The sequence below is a fragment of the Saccostrea cucullata genome, unplaced genomic scaffold (genome assembly GCF_032062105.1).
Source record: "Saccostrea cucullata isolate Sc308-1 unplaced genomic scaffold, CSIRO_AGI_Scuc_v1 ctg1055, whole genome shotgun sequence".
In the NCBI taxonomy this organism is placed as follows: domain Eukaryota; kingdom Metazoa; phylum Mollusca; class Bivalvia; order Ostreida; family Ostreidae; genus Saccostrea; species Saccostrea cuccullata.
In genome coordinates, this window is record NW_026929665.1 from 252,330 (window position 1) to 267,217 (window position 14,888).

Sequence of the window (14,888 nt, forward strand, 5' to 3'; positions counted from 1 at the left end):
CTCTGAGTGAGATGTTGGACTGGTCAATGAGATGTTGGACCGCTTACATCACAGAATGGGCAGAGCTTAATCTCATTTTCATTCCGTTGTGTTCAACAGTGACAGACTTGAGGCTATATCACGGAAGATCTATATCAAAAAATGAAATATTAAAATGATAGATATAACAAAACATTTATTGACGGCAGACCTAGTACTCAGGCAATATGTGTTTTGTCCACCCTCAAACCAAACTGTCTGCCTTCAGCCTAATGGCCTCAGGCAGACAGTTAGGTTCTTGGGTCTGACAAATTCATGTTGCCCTTGTACTCAGTCAATAAATGTGTATTATTACATGTACATTATTTCAAAAATGTTAAAAAATAACTCACTGAGAGTTTTTTCAAAGTGTTTACTTCAGAACAAGCAAATAATTACTCTAAATCAGCAGTATTTTTCTTTTGTTACAGAAACATTCCTATGACATGAGACTGGGCCTGGTCTTTAACCATGACTCTGTCCTGAGTAGTGACCTGTCCATCAGTAAGGCCGTGTACACCGCTCTCCAGACCCTGGGGAACAACCACGCCAAAAGTCTCATCACCAAACTTATCAAGGAGGAAAATGTCGCTGACCTCAAGTCTGGAGTCAAGAAAATACAGGATCTGGAAGTCCATGTAATTATGATATGTCAACCACTTTGTGGTTTTTTTCCCTATTTCCTATTGACCCAAAATAGTCAAAGGGTGAAAGATCTGGTAAATATAGTTGGTGTGACAAAACATTAACTTTCTGTTTATCCCCAAAACTCCTTTACTCTGCAGGGCACATGGGTTAAGAGTAGCTGTCATGAAGAAATTTAATGTAGTGGATTCCTGATTTTTGTTCCTTCCTCTCATAACCTTCAAAAATTTTCAAAAATTTGCTTTTTAGAGCACAAAATACATATATGTACTCCTTGTTTCACCCATGAAGTTGATTCATTATTTTGGCATGAATTATGAAAGATGTATACATTTTTTTAATACATATTTTTAACTTATTTAGGGAATGGATATGGATGCCTATATGAAGGCTCTAGAAAAACAAACCACAGACTTCCTGAACCATCATGGCATCTTTGTCAGAACAGTTCTTGGCTGGGGGGAAAGTGATAGAGGACTTATCGCAAATGGAAAGGTAAAGTAATTTATTTTCATTTGTGAATATTTGTTTTTGTAGGTAACAGGGGCCTGTTTTACAAAAGAACTTACGACTAAGACCAAAAACTGAATATTGTTGTAACATTTTGCAAAATTGATAATTCTCTTTGAAATTGTTGGCGTAAAGATATCCTACCACATTTCTTTTAAAACGTTTAAAATGATTTTTGATATAATGTTAATTAAAAAGTTATATGAAGAATTAAACTTGGTCTTAAGTCGTAAGTTCTTTTGTAAAACGGGCCCCTGAATTCTAAATAGACACATTCCATATTCTATATAATTCTAAAAGTAGAGATATTGGTTTGTAATTTTAAAAACATATCTATTATGTAGTTTATACCAGTGAGTTCAGAAAAAAATTTTCATTAATACCGGTAAAATTAAAAGTTAAAAATTTTCATAACTTCGCAAAATATTGTTACAGTATAATATATTAAGGCTCAAATATGTGATTGAGGTGGAATCAATCAGTATTTTAACCCAAGTTGGATAGAATATAAGTACATGTATATTATGACAAATTCTTTAAAATACCGTTAGCTGCTTTGAAAAAAATGGTACAGTTAGCCATATATATTTTATTTTTTTCAGGTGTGTGGACCTTTAGATGAAGCTGAGAGTTTCACCTCAGAGGATGTGGACTTGCTGACTAAAGTGGAAAATCAGAATGTGGCCAGGAGCATCAAGACTCAGATGATGCTGATGAAAATTGATGGCAACAGGTCAGGGTTGTTGGTGAAAAAATTAAAGAAAAAAAGATAGTGTGGATGGGGCCAAGCTTAAAAAGTTCTTTGTTTGCAGATGCGGACCTGTAATTTTTAGACTGGGTCGGTTGGTAGGCATTCTTTTTTTTTTTTTTTGGAAAAAAAATCAGATTTTTGTTAGATAACAAATAAAAGAGGTTTTCATACACTTACTAGCCATGAATAAGCTCATCTCTTGTTATAAACCACTGATTGATAAAAAAAAAGTTTCAAATTTTGATAATGAAACTGTTTCAATATTCTGAAAAATTGAAAAAAAATAATAAATTACCAAATGTCTAAGAAAAAGTTTGGGTCGGGTGCATTTTCAGTGGGTCGGTAGGCAACTGCAAACAAACTTAATTTTATTTTAGGCCTGGTGGTGTTGGATGGATGGCTTTGAGTTTAAGATGGTTGAGATTCTCATGAATATAAAGAATGGATATTGACTTTTGTATCATAATTGCTATGTATTGTTTACAATTAATATGATTACCAGCACAAAATAATTTCTTAATTAAATATCAAAGAAACACTTTTAAAAAATGTATTTCAAATACTTCTATGTAAAATTTAAAATCCTTTATGTTTACATTGTAACATGAGGGCCAGTCTTTTTTTAAATAGTGTTTAATTTTATTTTACAGAGGAAGTGAACTTATCATGAAAATTTCCTCACTGCTGTCATCTAAAACCTCCAACACAGAGAGAAAGGACTTATCTGGCCTGAGGGATCAGCATAGGTGAGAGAACCGTGAATTGTAATGAGTCCTAAAAATCTTCTATTACCTCAAAAATGGAGAGTAGATCATAGCAATTTTATTGCACACTTTAAAAGAAGTAGTAATACATCCTATGTGATGCTAGACTTGTTCTTTTCTTCTTACAGTGCAGTAAAGCTACCTGCCAATCCAGACTCACCAGCTTATCAAATCGAGGCTGTCCTTGACCCCGTCTCACAGGAAGCTCAAAAGATTACACCTATGATCAAGGTCAGTTTGAATAACAAAAAAAAATTGAATTTCACTGACTGTATGTTTTTATCACTGAATTATATTAAATTTAAATTAAATTTATACATACTAAAATTAAATTGCTTATTTGATTAAATGTGTAGGTGCTGAGAGAAGTGGCCAATGTTGATGTGAAAATTTACATGAACTGTAGAGATAAGATTTCCGAGATGCCTGTAAAAACGTGAGTATGCTTTAATCCTGTTTTACTAAAATAGTCCAATCAAATTTTGTGCAATGGAAAATTCTACCATTCTTTTCCTTTCTTTGGAGACTTTAAGATTATTCTGTACTTGTACATCTACAGGATATGTAAATTTTCCTGTTGAATCAAGGTTCAAATTTAATATTGTTTCTCGACTTTTCTCTCTTAAAATATTTTCTTTTAAATATTATTTTACACATTTCATAGTCATTTTATTATGTATTTCACAGTTACTATCGTTATGTACTGGAACCGGACTTGGTCTTTAAGCCTGACGGAAGTTTGACCTCCGGTCCAGTGGCCAAATTCACAGATCTCCCCCAGAAGTCAATTCTGACCATGGGGGTCAATCCCCCGGAGAGCTGGCTGGTGGAGTCTGTGAGAGCCGCCCACGATCTGGACAACTTGCTACTAGAGGAGGTAAGGGTCTCATGATAATAGTCAATATGAGACATTTTGGGGGAGTAGTCATTGTGTAAAATGAATGGAGGTATTTTAGGGAGTAGTCATTGTATAATTATGACATTACATTTTTTTTGCAGGTTGAGAGTGGGGTTACTGCAGAATTTGCTCTCGAATATATCTTGATAGAAGGTACAGTTATTGTATTTATTCTTTAATTGAAAATTTGACTTTTTTTTATCGATATATTGTTTATGTTAACTTTGCATTTTGAAAAAGAAAACAAAGAAATGTTAACCTTTTTAGGGAGTTACATTCAAGGTCATGGAAAATAAAACTGTTCAGTGATTCTATTTTTCTTTTGATATCTCTGTCTTCGTTACAGGTCACTGTTCGGACACCACCTCTGGACAGCCACCTCGGGGATTACAGTTTACTCTGGGCACCAATGCCTCCAATCCTCTAGTGGACACCATAGTTATGGCTAACCTGGTAATCAACCATACCCCCTTCTTAACCTCCCCTATTATTGTAGAACTGTCCCTTTTAGAAGTTTTATTTCCTTTATGATGTGAAAAATTATAATTGTTTGGATAAAAATTTCACTTGACAGAACCTAATTTTCTATTTCTTGAACATCATCTTTTCTAACTTAATTTTTTCAAACAATACTTTTTTTTTTTCTCAAAAAACAATAAAATAAATACAAAAAATTATTTAAATTTAAAAAGACTTTTATCCCTGCGAAAATTTTGTATTTGTATTTTGAAGCATTAGTAAAGTATATTTTAAACTTCATTCATCTAACATTTGCATATTAAATGCATTTCTTTCTTTGAAGCAGATTTTTATCCCGATATTTGTTCAAGATGGTATTCTTATTTGAAAGAATACAAATAATGGTAAATTTAGAATTGATTTTTTCTCGTGCTAGGGTTACTTTCAACTCAAGGCCAATCCAGGGGTTTGGTTTCTGCAGCTTAGAGAGGGGAGGTCCAAAGACATCTACAACATAGTAGGGTAAATATTTACATTTGTTCCTGATCAGAGTTCTGAATACATTACCAATTCTAGAAACGACAGATATCAAATTCATGAGAACCATTCATGAAATGGAAGAAAATACATGTATTTTGAACACCAACATTTTGAATACTCTGGATATGTTGAAGTATTTTCAATTGGTCCAGGAATACCCAACCCAATATTCTTCAAGTATTTTACCCAGATATCTCAAATCCTTGAATTTTTTTCTCAGCCCCATTGAGTTTGAAATAACAAGGTTTGATTGTTTTAAAGAATGTTTTTAGGTATACGAACGTAAGGAATGTTTTTGGGTATATAAACTAAAATAAGGCAGATAACATAATTGATTTTTATTTAACAGACATGAAATGACAGATACACCTGTGGGATCTGATGATGTGGTTGTTGCTATAAATAGCTTCAAGAGTAAAATTATTCGGGTCAAGGTAAGTCAAATCACAGTAATGAAGATGCATGACAATTCCATTTATTATCTCATAAGCAAGATTGATTAAATAAAAAAATTCTTATGAAAACTTTTCATAAATTTATATGCTATTATAGTTATGATATATAATATTGCATTTTTTAAAATCTGAAACAATAAAAGATTATTATTCTAGTCCATTTAATGTGTTTATTGTGGTCATTTTTTTTAAACTGATGGTTTAAATTCTGTTTAATTTGTTTAAGGTAGAGAAAAAGAAGGATAAGATAATGGAACAGTTGTTGAAGGATGAAGATGATGACAAAAGTATCTGGGACTCCATATCTAGGTATAAGAAATCTTCTTGTATGTCTACATTATCAATGCACTGTGTTTAAAATATATTTTATTCAGTGAATTGGAATTGAACAGCAGGCTGGCATAAATGCCTATAATTGTTCTCTCCATAAAATGCACTGTGTGAGGCCAACTTACAAAAAAAAAATGTCTGTTTGATGTCTTCCAGCTCAGGATGATATAAAAAATGGGTTGTTAGGTAGTTGGAAAAAAAATTCTTGGAAAATTTCAATTTGAAATTGAATTGTATTGAGGGCTAAAATAAAGAAGATATGGTCATTTAAAAGAACACACCAATATCAATTTACTGTTTAGCCAGGTAATGTATGATGATTCATATTCAGGTATTGTCTAAAGACTTGGTATCCTTTTATTTCATCAAACTGTATGATACTTTGCATTCCTATAGTTGAATACAATAAACTATCTTCCATTTTCAGTTCATTCAAACCAAAAGAAGAAACAGAAGGAAAAGTTTTAAATATTTTCTCCCTGGCCTCAGGTCACATGTATGAGAGACTTATGAGGTACAACAATAATGTTATCAAATGCAGTTATTAGCCATGCGTATTCTCTATAAAAGGGTTTTACATAGATAAGTTCATAAAAGTCAGAGATGTTCTGAATAAATCTTTGAGTATTTTATAACTTGAAATTTTGAATTATTTGTTTTCTTCTGATATTTTCAGAATTATGATGTTGAGTGTCTTAAAACACACAAAATCCCAAGTGAAGTTTTGGTTTTTGAAAAATTACCTGTCACCTTCTTTTAAGGTAGTATAATACCATCAAAAGTGGTGATTAGTTTTTAAAAAGCTTACAAACTGTACTTACAAATTTGCTTGTGTGACAACTTGTATAATGTACATGTGCTTGAATTTTTTCTTTTAGGATTTTATACCAAAAATGGCAAAAGAGTATGGCTTTGAATATGAATTGGTTCAGTATAAATGGCCAAGATGGTTAAATCAGCAAAAGGAAAAGCAAAGAGTTATGTGGGGGTAGGACATGAATAATAAGATGAATAAGATATCTTGGTGTTTTAACCATTTTTTGTAAATTTTAAATATAATTCCCATGTTTATTTATAGGAAGTGATAGATTTCATCAGATTTAAAGCAATAAATTCAAGAATAATTAAAAAACAAAAAAAAAAACTTGAAACAAATCTAGTGATTTCATACTTTCCAGATTTTGTTAAACTTAAGCACAAAATTCTCTAATTTGCAGATACAAAATCTTGTTCTTAGATGTGTTATTCCCCTTGGATGTGAAGAAAATTATATTTGTTGATGCAGATCAGGCAAGTGCTATTATGACTTTCACACATGTTTATTATTTCATTAAAGGAAAATGACCTATTTTTCATTGCGTGATTTTCCCCTTCAGGTTGTAAGGACAGATTTACAAGAATTAAACGACCTAGACCTTGAGGGTGCCCCCTATGGCTACACACCTTTCTGTTCCAGCAGGAGGGAAATGGATGGATTCAGGTAAATCTAGGGCATTTGTGCTCTATGTTTCATATCAAATTGTATTTCGTACTTTAACAAAAAAATGATGATTTTCATTTGTGATTTTCATAAAATTTTGCAAATTATGTGTTTTTACTTAAAATCCACTGGAAGTTGATTAGATTTACAGTATATAAAGTATACATTGTCTGTCAGAGTATAAATGAATGCAAGTTGTTTTACTATTTATAGATTTTGGAGATCTGGATACTGGGCTAGTCATTTAGCTGGAAGAGAATATCACATTAGGTAAGCTAAATCTGAAATGTGATGAATAACTGGACAAGACACATAAAAATAGCAGTGCAATGCTTTGAATCTTGTATTTATTCAAGATAGACCTATTTAATCTTTTCAAAGTGTATTTAGATCCAGTAGTAAAAAAGAAATTAAACTTCTGTAAGCTATTTTGATGCACATACTGTATCAGTAATGATTCATATCAGAGAGAGGGCTAGAATATAAGGCTTTGCCTGCTGCCCAAACCCATTCACTTTTATTTGTGAATAAAATTTTGTATAAATAAAAAAATGGTTCATATAAAATATATTTGTTTATGTAATTTACATGCGTTACACTCATTTTTTTATGTTGTATATACATGTAAAATATTTCTTTAAACAATTTTTTCACTAGTGCCTTATATGTAGTGGATCTTAAAAAATTTCGTCGTATAGCCGCTGGGGATCGTCTCAGAGGTCAATATCAGGGACTTTCTCAAGATCCAAACAGTCTTTCCAACTTAGACCAGGATCTGCCAAACAACATGATCCACCAGGTGGCGATAAAATCACTGCCTCAAGACTGGTTGTGGTGTGAGACATGGTGCAGTGATGAGTCAAAGAAGACGGCCAAAACTATTGACCTGGTGAGACATTGAGCTTCATTTTGCGTAAAAAAATACACTTAAAGCAAAGTTTTAGTACATTCTTAGACATCTAGGTATATGGATCAAATTTCCAAGGTTTATATCAAGTGAAGGTCATATCTGAGAGATTGAAGGTCAAGGGCATATTTGCCAGGAAAGGACTCTGGCACACCAATGGGCATTGTTTTCAAAAGTGTGTGTGTGTGGTTGTATTGTTCAAGCAAACAGTATGATTTTCATTTGAATAAAAGTAAAATTTAATGTTTATTTATAAAAATTGTAAATAAGGATTTATCAGCCTTCCCCCTTTGATTGAAAAGTACAGTAAAACTCGGTTAAAACAAAGTCACTGGGACCTATGAAATTACTTCGTTATATCTTTAATTTGTTATATCCGTAAAAGAAATTTGTTAAATTTACTTAGCTAGGGATTCTAGATAACTTCGCTATATCTGTGAATTTGCAATATCCGTGTTCGTACTAACCAAGTTTTACTGTATTGTCAAATAACTTAAATTTGGTGCTATTTAATTTTTCAGTGCAATAATCCTCAGACAAAAGAACCGAAATTAAAAGCAGCATTGCGTATTTTACCAGAGTGGAAAGAATATGATTACGAAATAAAAGTTTTGTGGGATAAAGTGTATAAGACAAACACACGAAAGCAAGTAGAGTACGAACCACCAAATATAGACGAAAAGAAAATAGGTAAGTCTGTTATACATGTATTAATTTCTATTTAGTGAAAAAGTGTTACGGACAGAATTTCTTTATTAAGAGCTTTACTATCGGTTAATATCCGAAGGTATAATAGGCTTTACCACAGCCATAGGCTAATCAACAGGGTATAAATAAAGGTACTTGCGAAGGATACCCTGTTTGAAATATAGAGTAATAGAGATATTTATGAAGTGTGAAATGAATTGCATTGTTCTGTTCAAATGTGTTCATTGGTACACAAAACATATCTTAAGAAAAACACCTTGGTCAGCTGCTTAATTTTATATGCTGTATATTTAGTAGGGTTCAGTTTAGTCCCTATATAAAAATGAAAGCTTTTCTTGTGTTTAAAGTTAATTATCACAACAAATCAAAAATGCTTTTAGTGTTGACTCATTATAATTCTTTAAAAAAATGTATTTTTTTTTTTGAAAAAAGAGGGTAAAGTAAGATTAAGTCGTCCGTCCGTATTGTGCTAAGTAATGTTTTGTCCGTTTTTCTGTTACGCTTTGGGGTACCCATTATCCGTAACTCCTCTCTCATACCACTGAATGAAATTTAATGAAACTTTGGAATCTTTATTACATATTGCCATTGTGCACCTCCTATTTTACTTTTTGACGACACAGATTTTGGGTTTCCCGGCCAAGGAAAACATGGACTTTTTCACCAGTTATAACCATAGGGAAGGCGGGGGTATCATTTAGTGAGCTCATCGCTCACAGTACCTCTAGTTTTTGAAAGAAAGAAAAATGAATTAGATTAGTTTTATTTATTACATACTTAGTAATAAATACAGGATTTTTAGCTCACCTCAACGAAGTTGGGGGAGCTTATGTGATACCCTCGGCGTCGGCGTTGGCGTCCCGGATTAAGGTTAAGTTTTTTGGAGCAGAGAGCTCACCTGAGCCGAAGGCTCAATAGCTTTTTTCACATTTTGTCCGGCGTCCGTCTGTCCGTCTAGCTGTCCGTCTGTCTAGCTGTCTGTCTGTCTGTCTGTCTGTAAACTTTTCACATTTTCGACTTCTTCTCAAGAACCACTGGGCTAATTTCAACCAAACTTGCCACAAAGTATCCTTGCGTGAAGGGAATTTAAGTTTGTTCAAATGAAGGGCCACGCCCTCATTCAAGGGGAGATAATTGGGAATTAATGAAAATTTGGTGGCATATTTTAAAAATCTTCTTCTCAAGAACCACTGTGCCAGGAAAGATGAAACTTATGGGGAAACATCCTCAGGTAGTGTAAATTCAAATTTGTTCAAATCATGACCCCTGGGGGTAGGGCGGGGCCAAAATGGCCGAAAAAAGTTTTACATAGAAATATATAGGAAAATTCTTTAAAAATCTTCTTCTCAAGAATGACAAAGCCATAATTCATCATATTTATATGGGAGCATGCTCAGGTAGTGTAGATTCAAGTTTGTTCAAATCATGACCCCCGGGGGTAGGGCGGGGCCAAAATGGCCGACCAAAGTTTTACATAGAAATATATAGTAAAATTCTTTAAAAATCTTCTTTTCAAGAATGACAAAGCCATAATTCATCATATTTATATGGGAGCATGCTCAGGTAGTGTAGATTCAATTTTCTTCAAATCATGACCTCCGGGGATAGGGCGGGGCCAAAATGGCCGACCAAAGTTTTACATAGAAATATATAGGAAAATTCTTTAAAAATCTTCTTCTCAAGAATGACAAAGCCATAATTCATCATATTTATATGGAAGCATGCTCAGGTAGTGTAGATTCAAGTTTGTTCAAATCATGACCCCCGTGGGTAGGGCGGGGCCAAAATGGCCGACCAAAGTTTTACATAGAAATATATAGGAAAATTCTTTAAAAATCTTCTTCTCAAGAATGACAAAGCCATAATTCATCATATTTATATGGAAGCAAGTTCAGGTAGTGTAGATTCAAGTTTGTTCAAATCATGACCCCCGGGGGTAGGGCGGGGCCAAAATGGCCGACCAAAGTTTTACATAGAAATATATAGTAAAATTCTTTAAAAATCTTCTTGTCAAGAATGACAAAGCCATAATTCATCATATCTATATGGGAGCATGCTCAGGTAGTGTAGATTCAAGTTCAAATCATGACCCCCGGGGGTAGGGCGGGGCCAAAATGGCCGACAAAAGTTTTACATAGAAATATATAGTAAAATTCTTTAAAAATCTTCTTCTCAAGAATGACAAAGCCATAATTCGTCATATTTATATGGAAGAATGCTCAGGTAGTGTAGATTCAAGTTTGTTCAAATCATGACCCCCGGGGGTAGGGCGGGGCCAAAATGGCCGACCAAAGTTTTACATAGAAATATATAGGAAAATTCTTTAAAAATCTTCTTCTCAAGAATGACAAAGCCATAATTCATCATATTTATATGGAAGCAAGTTCAGGTAGTGTAGATTCAAGTTTGTTCAAATCATGACCCCCGGGGGTAGGGCGGGGCCAAAATGGCCGACCAAAGTTTTACATAGAAATATATAGTAAAATTCTTTAAAAATCTTCTTCTCAAGAATGACAAAGCCATAATTCATCATATTTATATGGAAGCAAGTTCAGGTAGTGTAGATATAAGTTTGTTCAAATCATGACCCCCAGGGGTAGGGCGGGGCCAAAATGGCCGACCAGTTTTACATAGAAATATATAGGAAAATTCTTTAAAAATCTCAAGAATGACAAAGCCCATCTTCCCAAGTCAAGAGTTTTTGATCCGCTCCGCTACACATAAACCCTTGACAGAATAGGCTAAGTATGACGGGGTTAGAAATGCGTTCTCTGATTGGCCTCATGCAAGTCTGCATGAACCAATCAAAATCGTTGTTTTATTTAAACTAAAACTAAATTGTCAACAGAAAAACAAGTCAGTTTTAGTCCCAAAGATAACGTCTTTATCATTAAATAACCCAGTTAAAGGTTTGTTTTAGCTTTTTAGTTGAATTATACAAATGTATTGAATTTATTACCAACTTCCAATATTATCTCGAATTCTCAGTTGAATTCGTTTACTCTGATTGGTCAATAGCAGAGGTCAGTAGAGTTTAATATATGTCATCTCACTAGATGGCGTGACAGTAAACCCCATCAAACTTGGTCTATTCAGTCAAGGGTTTATGTGGAGTGGAGCGGATCAGAAACTCTTGACTTGGGAAGATGGACAAAGCCATAATTCATCATATTTATATGGAAGCATTCTCAAGTAGTGTAGATTCAAATTTGTTCAAATCATGACCCCCAGGGGTAGGGCGGGACCAAAATGGCCGACCAAATTTTTTAAAGATATGCATATTAAAATTCTTTAAAAATCATTTTCTAAAAATAGCAAATCCATGATTGGTCATGGGACTACTTTTGGATTTAAACTTTACAATAAAAAGCCATTTTCTACTTTTTCCTACCCTTAGTGCTCAGGTGAGCGATGTGGCCCATGGGCCTCTTGTCTTTTTAAGTACTTCTATGTCCTATATTGATTAGACATGCATGGAAGATGTTTCTAATGTGTTTCATTGTACCAGTCAAAGTTTCAGATGCTGCAATTTCAGCAAAGGAATGACCAGGTTAATGTTTTTGGTGCAGGTTAACATTTTTGGTGCAGTTTTTGGTGTAGGTCTCATTTCCGAGTAACTAAAAGCCCTATGTTGACAAAACTTACATGGATGGTACATCTTAGGATGCATACTACCAGACTTGCTTCGGATGCTGAATCTGACCTACATTTTCCGGTTGAGTGAACAGGTTAAAGTCTTTGGTGCAGGTTTCATTTCGAAGATACTATGAGCCCTATAATGACCAAACTTGCATGGATGGTACATCTAAGGATGCATTCTACTAGACTTGCTTCGGATGCTGAATCTGACCTACATTTTCCGGTTGAGTGAACAGGTTAAAGTTTTTGGTGCAGGTTTCATTTCCAAGGTACTATGAACCCTATAATGACCAAACTTGCATGGATGGTACATCTTAGGATTCATACTACCAGATTTGCTTCGGATGCTGAATCTGACCTACATTTTCCGGTTGAGTGAACAGGTTAAAGTTTTTGGTGCAGGTTTCATTTCCAAGTTACTATGAGACATATAATGACCAAACTTGCATGGATGGTACATCTGAGGATGCATATTACAAGACTTGCTTCGGATGCTGAATCTGACCTACATTTTCCGGTTGAGTGAACAGGTTAAAATTTTTGGTGCAGGTTTCATTTCCAAGGTACTATGAACCCTATAATGACTAAACTTGCCTGGATGGTACATCTTAGGATGCATACTACCGGACTTGCTTCGGATGCTGAATCTGACCTACATTTTCCGGTTGAGTAAACAGGTTAAAGTTTATGGTGCAGGATTCATTTCCAAGTAACTTTGAGCCCTATAATGACCAAACTTGCATGGATGGTACATCTAAGGGTGCATTCTACTAGGCTGGCTTCAGAAGCTGAATCTGACCTACATTTTCCGGATTAGTGAAAAGGTTAGTTTTTTATACAGGTTTCATTTCCAAGTAACTTTGAGCTCTATGTTGAACAAACTTGCATGGATGATACATCTTAGGATGCACACTAATGGACTTGCTTTTAAATGCTGAATTCAACATACATTTTCCAGATAATAGACCTCTTAAAAGTTATGGGTGCAGGTCTATCACCAAGAAACTATAAGGCTTATATAAACCAAAGTTGCACAAATGATGCATCAAGGGATGAAAACTCTCAATCTTGCTTCAGATGCTGGATTTTAATTACATTTTCATGATGAAGAACTAGTTGTAAGTTTTTATATAGGTCTATTCCAAAGTATCAAAATTGCATAAATTTTGCATTTTTGGATGTACACTTTTTGTTGGTTAATTGTGTGACTTAATTTGCCTTACTTAAAGACAACATTCATTGAGGTGAGCTCTGTAATCTCTGATTGCCTATGTTTGCATATGCGATATGGCTGATGTCACAATAGCCCTATCAACCCTGCAGGGCTGATATGGATTTGCGGGGCTGATATAGGTTATCAGCTCTGCAGGGCTGATACAAATCAATATCACACCTCTATTAAATTAAACCTCAAAAAACAGTACTTGTGATCATACACATATTTGGGGGGTTACATAATTCTCTTAATTTTAACTTTTTGAATGTAATGATAATCTAACTGATAAATAATAGATTATTCTAAAATTACGGATTGAGGACATCTGAAATAGGAGTACATGCAGAAACAAACCGAAAATGTATGAGACAATAGACTGTGTACATTTAAGAAGTCCGTGCATGATTATTTACTTATTTTTTTCTCAATTTAATGTGTTCTGTATTTTATTACTAAGTATGTAATAAATATAATAAAACATACCCTTTTCCACATCACATCCTGTATCAGCCCTCGACCAGTATCAGCCCTCGGGCCTTCGGCCCTCTGGCTGATATTGGTATCTCGGGCTGATACAGGATGTGATGTGGAAAAGGGTATGTATTATTCTCTATATATTATGATAAATAATATTTTGATTTTTTTTCTTTTTACAGGTTCTAAATTACATTTACATGATGAGTTATAACAGTGGTACAGCATTAGTGATCTTAATTCCTCGTTACTACACAGATCACGTCTGGACCAAACTTGACGAGATATTGAAGCAGCAGCAGTCCTCATAATTATATCATTAGATATGTCTTGAATATGAAATTAATTAATGCATTTAAAGTTAACTTTATCATTCAGAAAAGCCAATAAGTATACTATAAATTATTTTATTTATGGGAGTAGGAAGTTAAGGTTCATTGACTCTCTGATAAGAGAGATAACTCTTCGTGAAACTAATAACTATTTTTCCAATTAAAAATTGCCAAGTTTATAAGAGGGCAATTTCTATTAAAATTAGTACCACAATGTATGCAGAAATTGCCATCATTTCAATTGTAATTGACACTCTTTTTGTGAAAATTATTTTCATTGAAACAAATTTTATTTAAACATAGGGATGATGAACTTTTTTTTAGGGCTGAGCAATTTCATATTGTCTCATTGGGAATATTGTATAAATGGTTTGGTGTTTGTGATGTGACATTTCCATTTTGCAAATGTTTAAGAGAATTGAAAATAAAAACGTATGAAAAGAATAAATGAGTGAGTGAAAGTTTTGTGAAAAATATTGAGGGATACGTGTGAATGAATTAGTTTGGTGATTGTACTGAAAAATACACGTTTTTTTTTTTTTTTTTTTTTTAACATCTTGATATAGATAGCAGTCATTGTCATTATTTTTTTTATAGTGCTTCATCAAAAGTTATCACTTACAAAAATACATGTAAATGAAAATAGTGGTTTATGGTATAATAAAAAATATGTTATATATACGGTGCTTTGCAAAAATTGTGACAGACTTAGCTGTTTCAAACACACATTTCCATTTCTGTTGGATATGGTGGAGTTACTTA

At 33.6% G+C, this 14,888-nt stretch overlaps 1 protein-coding gene across 1 annotated transcript in view; it reads left to right on the forward strand.

Annotated features, from left to right (window-relative positions):
- LOC134281650 (UDP-glucose:glycoprotein glucosyltransferase 1-like) overlaps nucleotides 1-14,632 on the forward strand; it is a 62,907-nt gene extending 48,275 nt beyond the window's left edge. Inside the window, exons 22-42 of the mRNA XM_062764079.1 lie at nucleotides 450-656; nucleotides 1,027-1,158; nucleotides 1,776-1,906; nucleotides 2,575-2,670; nucleotides 2,817-2,919; nucleotides 3,045-3,124; nucleotides 3,376-3,565; nucleotides 3,688-3,739; nucleotides 3,933-4,039; nucleotides 4,482-4,567; nucleotides 4,935-5,019; nucleotides 5,267-5,349; nucleotides 5,798-5,884; nucleotides 6,047-6,131; nucleotides 6,249-6,358; nucleotides 6,588-6,660; nucleotides 6,747-6,850; nucleotides 7,064-7,120; nucleotides 7,508-7,739; nucleotides 8,279-8,447; nucleotides 13,977-14,632. Of these exons, the coding sequence (XP_062620063.1) occupies nucleotides 450-656; nucleotides 1,027-1,158; nucleotides 1,776-1,906; nucleotides 2,575-2,670; nucleotides 2,817-2,919; nucleotides 3,045-3,124; nucleotides 3,376-3,565; nucleotides 3,688-3,739; nucleotides 3,933-4,039; nucleotides 4,482-4,567; nucleotides 4,935-5,019; nucleotides 5,267-5,349; nucleotides 5,798-5,884; nucleotides 6,047-6,131; nucleotides 6,249-6,358; nucleotides 6,588-6,660; nucleotides 6,747-6,850; nucleotides 7,064-7,120; nucleotides 7,508-7,739; nucleotides 8,279-8,447; nucleotides 13,977-14,008 (2,301 nt within the window). The 3' untranslated portion in view covers nucleotides 14,009-14,632. The remainder of the gene's footprint in view (nucleotides 1-449; nucleotides 657-1,026; nucleotides 1,159-1,775; nucleotides 1,907-2,574; nucleotides 2,671-2,816; nucleotides 2,920-3,044; nucleotides 3,125-3,375; nucleotides 3,566-3,687; nucleotides 3,740-3,932; nucleotides 4,040-4,481; nucleotides 4,568-4,934; nucleotides 5,020-5,266; nucleotides 5,350-5,797; nucleotides 5,885-6,046; nucleotides 6,132-6,248; nucleotides 6,359-6,587; nucleotides 6,661-6,746; nucleotides 6,851-7,063; nucleotides 7,121-7,507; nucleotides 7,740-8,278; nucleotides 8,448-13,976) is intronic.
- The last annotated feature ends 256 nt before the right edge of the window (nucleotides 14,633-14,888 follow it).